Source organism: Antennarius striatus, chromosome 8 (assembly GCF_040054535.1).
Source record: "Antennarius striatus isolate MH-2024 chromosome 8, ASM4005453v1, whole genome shotgun sequence".
Lineage (NCBI taxonomy): Eukaryota > Metazoa > Chordata > Actinopteri > Lophiiformes > Antennariidae > Antennarius > Antennarius striatus.
In genome coordinates, this window is record NC_090783.1 from 9,485,746 (window position 1) to 9,495,438 (window position 9,693).

The 9,693-nt window shown below is 45.8% G+C and overlaps 1 protein-coding gene across 1 annotated transcript; it reads left to right on the top strand.

Moving 5' to 3' along the window:
- The first annotated feature begins 3,751 nt into the window (after window positions 1-3,751).
- LOC137600309 (neuronal pentraxin-1-like) lies at window positions 3,752-7,396 on the top strand. The gene is made up of 5 exons (XM_068321861.1): window positions 3,752-4,261; window positions 4,558-4,765; window positions 5,307-5,548; window positions 5,866-6,045; window positions 6,214-7,396. Exons 1-5 carry the CDS (start codon window positions 3,845-3,847, stop codon window positions 6,433-6,435), a joined length of 1,269 nt encoding a protein of 422 aa, XP_068177962.1. The 5' UTR covers window positions 3,752-3,844; the 3' UTR covers window positions 6,436-7,396.
- The last annotated feature ends 2,297 nt before the right edge of the window (window positions 7,397-9,693 follow it).

Consider the following 9,693-nt stretch of genomic DNA (forward strand, 5'->3'; position numbering starts at 1 on the left):
AACCTGTTGAGGCGAAGGCCTAATGGACTAAATGTGATTTCTGGAGGGAGTCCAAGAAAGCCAGCACACGCGTCTTGATGAACAGTGCTGTCGTAGCAACGGTGTTCATGTGCAGGCTTTGTAAAATGATGATAGGGTTAGCTTAGCAGCCAGTGGAACACATAACGTCAGCAGAATTTGTTTATGTCGCTTTGGGCTTTAATGAGGGGAAAACAAGCCAGTGAATGACTCTGATGTGGTGGGCATCCATAAAACAGCCTGAGGATTTATGAGCTTCAGATTATGGCAGTGAAGACGAGGCCACGTCACTCAGTCCTGTGAACCCCCCCCCCCCCTTACCCGTGCATGACTGGGATGGACAGCAGGTACAGCAGAAAGCGCTGCAGGGAGTGTCCACCTGGAAACACATCTCGATTCTCAGACGTGAAGTGCCGACATGTGCAGGAGGCAAAGTCGAGATGGACACAGCAAACAGGGAAGTTCAAGACAACTCCAACTGCACTTCAGTGGAGCTATAAGTGAGAATGAACTGGGATAATGTTTGTAATGAATGTCTAACATCCTTCACGCTGCATCTGCTCTATCGACACCCCTCTTCTTCTTTTTTGTTTGCGCTTCCTCTTCACATCATCTTTTTCTTACCTGCCTGTGAAACTGTTATCTGTCTCTGCCATCACAGAGTGAGTTTTGCTATAACGCCTTGCATTATTCAGCGAGCCTTTGAGACTGATAATTATGGATTTCAGCCCTTTTCCACACCGGTCCCTGGAGTCCAGCTCAGCCTGGCAGCTGATGCCTGCATGGCTCTGACCTTGTGTCCTGAACACTCCGGATGTTGGAGAGGAAGGAGGGAAGAGTCGGCCTGAGGCCTCAATCTGGCTGCAGACCACCAAGATGAACCAGATTGGACTGACGAGAGAAAAAGGGAGTTTGTAGAAATAACGTAAGCAGAGAGTACCAGTTTACAAAGACCCTGGCTGCAGATTAAATACTTAGATGAAGTCGCTGACGGACATCGAATGCACTTTTTCTCAGGACTACAGCAGATGTGGAAAAGGAGAAAAGAAACATGGCTGGTGTTGCACTTATGTGGAATAAATATATGTGAGGAGAAAAAGAGAGTCGACCCACCGCCAACCCCTTGTCATGACATAGTCGATGATTACAATCAATAATTAACAAATTAAGAAGTGGAGTGTTAGGTCAATGTCCATCCCATCTTAGTTTGAGGCTATTCTGACGTCATGACAACTGAAGAATGAATCAGAATGTTTGGTTTGCTCACGACTGAATGTTTTCACACAGTGTGCATGTATATATATAGTACATACATGTGTGCATACTAGATAACACACACACACACACACACACACACACACACACACACACACACACACACACACACACACACACACACACACACACACAGGATAGATCGATCGATCCTTCCTTTAATCCACCCCTGGTGACTCATTATCCCATCGTGTTCATTGTCAGTGTTGGAGCCCCCCTCCTCTCCTTCCCCCCTCTTTTCTCATTAAAATATTGTTAAGAAGCTCCTAAAAACTGAGAAACAGGTCACTTCAGCTCCTCCGTCTTGCTGTGATGGAGTTGGAGTCAAACTGCCACCGGAGCACGGCTGGTGTTTCCATCAGGCCCTTTGGATTCACTTCCTGTGAGGAAACAAACTCCCCTGCTTTGCCCCCCCCCCCCCCCCTCAGTGGAGGAGATAAAACTCAGCACATAAACCTTCACATAGGGCAGAGCGAGGAGAAGCTGCTCCTCCTTATGTAAGGGCTGGTGCGAAAAGCAATGTGAGGTTGTACTGTGACCTCAATAAGAAGCAATGGATGGTAACCCTGAGAGAGAGAGAGAGCGAGAGAGAGAGAGAGAGAGAGAGAGAGAGAGAGAGAGAGAGAGTTTTGATATTGATTTTGATTTTGAACATCACATTTATAAATAAAAGTCAAATTACAAAATAATCACATTGACACAGAATTTAAAACAGATTCGTGTAAAGAGGATTTTCAATAATACTGTGCGTTTTCTGAACAAAGAAACATCTAACCTTTTAACATTAATCAAACTAAAAAAAGAGAAGACAAAATGGAGAAAAAAAATTATCCATTCTCCATAATCATCTCTTCTACAATAATTTCTTTTACTTTTTTCCTCAGTTTTTTCAATCTACAAAACTCTTGGTCTGTAAAAACTGGTTTACCACTTCTTGTTTTACTGTTCATATAAAAGCTGATGCTATCCAGAAACAGGAAAAGATTTTTCTTCTGTTGCATTCAAACCTTTTGTGCCTTGCAGGAATTTTTTTTACCTTTTGCAGATCATACTTTTCTGTTACGACCTCTTTCAGACAGTTGTCATTTTCATTGTCAGAGATAGTTGTATCAGGAGGTGTCTCAGGTGTTTCTTTAGCAATTTCCTTCACTTCATTCATTCTTGTTTTAGTGTTTTTCCTTTTAAGAGCTATCTTTAATAATTCCTCGTCTATCACAATATCAACACCCACCTCGTCCTTCTCCAGGAGAGACTCTACCACCCTAACAGCTGTCTCTCTGGCCCCTTCAGCCTTCATCAAATCACTATGTCCATCCTTTGTGCGTTTATCCGTGTCCTGCATATTATTCTGTGGCTCCAGGTTGGCGGCCAGCGACTGTTTAACCATCCTGGCAGCTGTTTCTCCGGCCCCCTCAGCCTCGAGAGAGAGATTTTGATTTCAATTTTTATCATCACATTTATTCATAAAAGTCAAATTACAAAATAATCATGTTGACACAGAATCCAAAAGAGATTCACGTTAAGAGGATTTTCCATAGTACTGTGTGTTTTATGAACAAAGAAACCTTTTAACATTTATCAAACTAAAAAAAAAACAGACAAAATTAAGAAAAAAACAATTATCCGTTCTCCACAATCATCCCTTTTACTTTTTTCCTTAGTTTTTTCAATATATTAGAGAGAGAGAGAGAGAGAGAGAGAGAAAGAGAGAGAGAAAGAGAGAGAGAGGGAGAGAGAGAGGGAGAGAGAGAAAGAGAGAGAGGGAGAGAGAGAGGGAGAGAGAGAGACAGAGAGACAGAGGGAAAGAAAGAGAGAGGGGGGGAGAGAAAGAGAGAGGGAGAGAGAGAGAGAAAGAGAGAGGGAGAGCGAGAGAGAGAAAGAGAGAGAGAGAGAGAGAGAGAGGAACAGGAAAAGCCTTCCTGCAAAGATGAGGAGCGGCTTTTACTTAAGGAGGAGCAACAATTCTCAAGTTTCAAATAAATCTGTTGCCCCCAGGTGGATGAATGGATGGATGAATGGATGGATGGATGGATGGATGGATGGATGGATGGATGGATGGATGGATGGATGGTGCTTTGTTTCTAAAAACTTGAAGCAAAGTCAATTTCACTATAAAGTATATTCCCTTGATTAAACTGTGGTTATTCAGATTGAATCCAGATCCAGTCTGCTTTCAACGTTTATTTATTAATTTAAGGAAGTTTTAAACATCTGAACTCACCACTTGAAACCTGCACAGCAGACGTGTGGTTTGTAGCTCCACCGCAAATCCAGTTTTCATCTTCATCTTTCGTCTTCTTCAGGCGCTGTGTTCAGGACGACCTTAAATGAGGGGCTGGACTCTGCGCAGAGCAGATCCGGCTGCTCCCCGCAGATGATGCGGTGAACGCGCGCCGCGTTTGTCCTCTATATAAAGAGCGCACCGCTTCCACAGCGCCAGCTTCAGTGGACAGTTCCGTGGTGCTGAAACCTCTCTCTCTCTCTCACACACTCACACACACTCACACACACACACACACATAGCACACACGCTCGAGCGCGACGGGAAACCATGGACGGATTCTCGTGGAAACTTTTTCTACTTTCTTGCCTTGTTATTGCGGACAGCTCCACGCAAGACTTCGGACAGACGCAGTTTATTTGCACATCTGTGCCAAAGGACATGGACTTGTGCGCGGCCACGATGCAGAACAGCGGGCCGGCAGAGGACTTGAAGACCACGGTGGTCCAGCTGCGGGAGACGGTGCTGCAGCAGAAGGAGACCATCATGAACCAAAAGGAGACGATCAGGGAACTAACGTCCAAGTTGAGCCGCTGTGAGAGCCAGAGCCTTCCGGCGGCGGGACCCGGTGGGAGGCGGCCCGGGGTGAAGAACACTATGGGGGATGTATCCCGGGGCACTACGGACACTCTGGCGCAGCTGGGACAGACTTTACAGACGCTGAAACAGAGACTGGAAAACCTAGAGGTACGGTAGCCGTTGAGAGTTCGGACTTAAAGACTCTTCGTGGGTGTTAACTCCAAAGGGCGTCACGCGTGTAACGCTGTTCGTTCGTGTTTTGAGTGTTTTCTCGACAGGAGCGAAGCTTCGTTTAAAGTAAACCAAACGCAGGCTGCGTCCCCTTTGAGTAGCGTGACGCAGGGCGAGCGGCGAGAGACAAGCCGGCGCGCTTCACGTGGAGTTGAGGGTGCGCGTTTCAGAGCAGAGAAAGTCTTCCCGGTAAGTCCGGTAACCGAGTGTGTGTGTCCCTCTGTCCGATGCAGCAGTACAGCCGAGGAAACGGCACCGCGCAGGCGAACAGCCTGAAAGACCTGCTGCAGAACAAGATCGACGACATGGAGAAGCAGGTTCTGTCCCGGGTCAACACGCTGGAGGAGACCAAACCTCCGTCCAGGAACGACACCGACCAGCGGAACAGAGTGGAGTCCACGCTCACGTCGCTCCACCACCGGATCACGGACCTGGAGAAAGGTGCGTTACCGTTTTCAGGGCGAGCGGAGCGCGAAAGTGGAACGTTTAGGTCAGTAAATGCGACTTACTGATGTGTTTGAAGTTCATTTGGCTTAAAAAAAAAAACCCCATCAATGTCACGTCAACATTATGACATTCACGTTAAACCGGACGTTGTAGCGTCCACCTTGTGCGTACCATAGACTGGTTGGAAAGCGGATCTGCATTGCTTTGCATATATCAAGACCTGTTTGCGCGTTTGCTTTGCAGACTTAGTTTTCAACAGCCAGAACCCGAGTGTCTAACTTAAACCCGAGCCGACACGCAGAGGGATTCTGCAGGGGTCGCACCAAAGACCTTGGGGGCGCGTCTGGCGCGTAATGGAAGCTGGTTTAGCTTTTCTATAAATGCACGTGTGGTAATTAGAAAAGGAGACAGAGACTCACTTCCACTGTGAACATAATTCAATCACATAATCTTCATCATGAGTGTGGATTCCCGCAGGGGTGATTATTTCCTTGTAGAATAAAAGCTGAATAGCTAAAACCATAATCATCTGCAGGTAAAGACAACAGGCCAGCAGACAAGTTTCAGCTCACCTTCCCTTTGAGAACCAACTACATGTACGCCAAAGCCAAGAGGAGCCTTCCAGAGATGTTCTCCTTCAGCGTGTGTCTGTGGATCAAGTCCAACGCCTCGCCCGGAGTGGGGACACCCTTCTCTTACGCCGTCCCTGGCCAAGCCAACGAACTGGTGCTGATTGAGTGGGGGAACAACCCGATGGAGATCCTCATCAATGACAAGGTAAGGAAGAGCATGATGGATAAAGACGTGTTCAGCCAATCCTTGACTTTGCAGAATATCGTGGTGACGCGAGGGGAAAGGATGTTGAGATGGGAGAAGTCAGAGTGACTTGACAACTTCCACATAGCAGAAGCAGAAATAGAATAAAAATAGGTGCTAAAGTGAGAAAAAGAAGGCCTTTGTGTGGAGGAGAACAAGTGATTCAGCAGCAGGAAGTTAAAGTGTGGAAGGGATGAGTTTTCAGGCAAGGAGGAAATGTGAAAGGGTGATTGTTAGCCAGGGAGGAAGGCGTGGCTCACGCAACGTCTCTGCTGTAGGTCGCCAAGCTGCCGTTCCTCATCAACGACGGGAAATGGCATCACCTCTGCATCACGTGGACCACCCGCGATGGCATGTGGGAAGCCTTCCAGGACGGCGTGATGAGGGGCAACGGGGAAAACCTGGCGCCGTACCACCCCATCAAGCCAGAGGGTGTGCTGGTCCTGGGGCAAGAACAGGTGGGCATTCCTCTTTCAATCCAAATCAATGTTGTGCGATTTGTTTGGTCTGAGCTTTGACGGCATGGTTTGATTTGAGGTTCAGAGGAAGACTTTTGAAGTTTCTTAGGAGAAAACTTGATGTCATGTGGAAGCGTTCGTAGGACTGATCTGTGTTTTCTTCCACAGGACACTCTGGGGGGAGGTTTTGATGCCACTCAAGCATATGTCGGAGAGCTGGCAAATTTGAATATCTGGAACAGGAAACTTTCGATTGCTGAGATATACAACTTGTCAACCTGCAACAGCAAAGCGCCGGTGGGCAACGTCTTCTCCTGGACGGAGAGCAACATTGAAATTTTTGGCGGAGCAACCAAATGGACCTTCGAGCCTTGCCGTTCGCTCAACTGAACTGCAACACGTCCCCGTATTTCTGAGCTTCTGTTGTTCTCGTCTTCATTTTGACATTCGTTAGCGACTACTTGAGATTTTTTGTAAGCTTAAATCTGGGATTTCTATCATTCTTAGGTATTTATGTGCAAAACGACCCTTTTCATTATGAAGGGAAAAAGTCTAATTTGTCCCTGGAGCTCAGTGACAGTGTTGGTATGTGTTTCTCCTTTTTTTTTCTTGGACATTCTGTTGAAAGCACACCTAAGCTTTTCATTTGGCTTCGTTGGACTTGGACTGGCAGCTGGCATTCCACGCCTTACGCTTGGACAATTCACAATCCAAATGAGGAATTACATAACCGTTCCCACCCCCTCCCCTCTGGAATAGTGGGAGATTACGCTGTCCATCCAATTCTCGAAGCTGTGAAGAGATGTCTCTCCCCCCCCCCCGACTCCACCTTCCTCACCCTTATCCCACCCCGTGGAACTTGCACTGTGATTGTGGAAGAGATTGCCAGGAGAGGAGGGTATGTTGAATGACATTGAAAAGTCAGACGGCGGTCAAAGTCGGTTTGCAGTCGTTGTTTGCTTTACGTGTTTCTGTAAGAATGTTCTCAACTTGCCACCATTGCTTCAAAGCCTGGGTGCCTACAAATATTCAGCATATTCAGTACCTTATGAGTTGCAATTAACATGTTATTTGGGTTCTATTCCCTTTTGTTTCTTGAGCTGGGTTGATTTTCTTGTTTCTCTGGTATATGTTATTTGACATGACGTGTTTTGGCAGGTGTTTGTACTACTCTGTATTAGGAATGTCACAGTATTTGTATAGTAACAGCATGAATGACAGTGTGCTGTGGAAACATTGTCGACATCTGCTTTACTATCTTCTCTGGGCCTGGGTTTTATACTGTATTGTTATATGCTCCAAGCATGGCAAAACTGAGAGATGAAGAATTTAATTTTTGTAATAAAATTGTGATACTTAATGTCATGATGCATCCCTGGTTTTGGTTGTGTGCATCAAAATATTGAGGAAGGGGGAAGAAAAAAAGAGGAGGAGGTTCGGATAAGCAAATGTTTCACGTGTCCAAAGGCGCTGAAGGTCACGAAAGGGCGCGAGGCGAGAAACGACCTGGCATTTGTACGCAGTGACTCACTTCAAGCAGAAACTGGTCGCATTGCTTTGTGGCTGCTGGGAGGTACAGCGAAAGAAGACTGCCGGAGGAGAGAAGTGCTTCGTCACGTCAGCCGTTCGGCGGCGCCACCTCTACGTGTGGCCTAAACTGAAAGTCTTTACGTCAAAGTCTGATCATGTTTTACCTCAGTCGTGAAAGTGGTGAAAGGAAAACATGGCAAATTGGTTTCTGTGTGTTCAGACCAGCGAGGTGTTTTTAATATCCGTCACGTCAGGGACGCTTGCTGAGCAGCTGCTGCTTCAGTCATTCAGAGCACATCGATTCATCAGATCTGCTGAGCTCGTTTCCTCCTTCACTTTTTAAAAATCATTTAGTCCCTCAGCTTGATTTTAAAATGTAAACCCGGCCCCCGACTCCCTTTAAATCATGGATCTCAAACTGGATCCCAATTTCAACGATCGGCGTTGAATTCAATGCGGTAAGAAAAACAAGACAGACATAAAACATGAGGGAGGATTGAAATTCATTGTAATCCATAAATCATCATAGTAATCAGACATACAACGGAACCAATCAGCTGTCTCATCTTATCTATTTCCTATACATATCAATACTACTGTTGTACACTAGCAGACTGCATGCTTCTTCATTCTTCAGTACATCAAAGATGAATAAGTTCATATTTTCTTCAGGGCTTGGATTCAGTGCTTCATGTATGATGACGTCATGTTGAACCATTTCCAGCGCTTGTTTTTTCCACATGTTTAAACAGTGAACATTTTCGGCGAACAACAAATAAGTGGCTCCTTCCTGGGCTTCCTGTTCAAACGTGTTTTCCCACGCTGAGAGAGAATCAGCCTCACCTTCATCTCTATGATGCCCAACAAACAGCATCCATGCTCATGACCAGCTATTAGTATTTACATGAAGTGTTTATGGTGTCCTTTAGCCACATCGGTGGGTCAGCTGGCTCATCCAGTTACATTAAAAAGTCAGCTGAAAGATCAATCAATCAACTTTTATTTATGTAGCGCTTAATTACATCGTCAGACATTTCAAAGCGCTTTAACAGACAGAAAACCAACTGAACCCTCCAGAGCTAGCACAAGCAATGGTGGCGGGGAAAAACTCCCTCATTGAGGAAGAAACTCCGAGCAGGACCCAGACTCTGGAGGGCGGTCATCTTCCTTGACTGGTAGATGACTGGGTGCTGATCACACAATGGTTGAAAAGTACTTCATGCATGGGATCATCTTCTTGAGACCCAAAGACGAGCCTCAACATGGATGATTTTATCTGTGAATAATTCAGGAAAACAAAGATGACGACGACACACATTATTGACGTCCTCCTACAAGTGAGGCAAACCCAGAACTCGAAAACACATTTCAGAACTTACCATATCTTCTTTTTGACCTCAGTAGGTATTCGGAGTTGTGTCGAACAGCAGAATGTGTATACATGTTCCTCGTCCTCATCAACATCCGATCCTGAAATCACATCATTCCTTAATCAGTGATCGATTTGTTCTCTGATATGTTCATATTTATCATTTTTTCACATCTGGCAGGAGCAAACATTTTGAGAGACAAGGAACCCTGAGTCAAGCCGAAAGACAATAAAGATACATCAATCCCTCCATGAAGGTTGTTTTTCCTGTTCTGGAGACTGAGTGGGTCCATCAACTCATCAACTCATAAGCTGTCCACCATGGCGGCGCCAGGATGGGGGGAATGGTTTACTCCAGACCTGCACAAATTTCTCTTCTTGACATTGGGGTGACATCAGTTTAGGGGTACCACTCTCCAAAAATCAAAGATGGAAAGTCTGCTGAGAGACTGAATATTTCTTCAAATGACGCTGAAATGATGGAGCCATTAAAGGAGTATCGAGAGCATGAATGCTGATGTCAAGAGGAGTGTTGACGTGTTTGTCAATCGTTGTACATCTCAGTGTTGAATCAACTCAAGTGGAATTGGAAGAAAAGCCTGCAGATTTCTTGCTTCTTCAGGTCTCTCTTATGTCTTCGGTTGTCCTCCAGCGTTTCGGGTGCAGACGGACTGACGAGTCCTGCCCCAAGGCGTTCGCCATCCTTCACTTCATTTGTCAGCACTTTAAGTCTGGACAGTCCTCACTAC

What these genes read in the sequence shown, in the direction of transcription:
- LOC137600309 (XM_068321861.1), top strand. Translation starts at nt 3,845, where the DNA reads ATGGACGGATTCTCGTGGAAACTTTTTCTACTTTCTTGCCTTGTTATT. An exon ending in AGAGACTGGAAAACCTAGAG is followed by an intron (nt 4,262 to 4,557) that starts GTACGGTAGCCG and finishes TGTCCGATGCAG; the next exon opens with CAGTACAGCCGAGGAAACGG. An exon ending in TGGTCCTGGGGCAAGAACAG is followed by an intron (nt 6,046 to 6,213) that starts GTGGGCATTCCT and finishes TTTCTTCCACAG; the next exon opens with GACACTCTGGGGGGAGGTTT.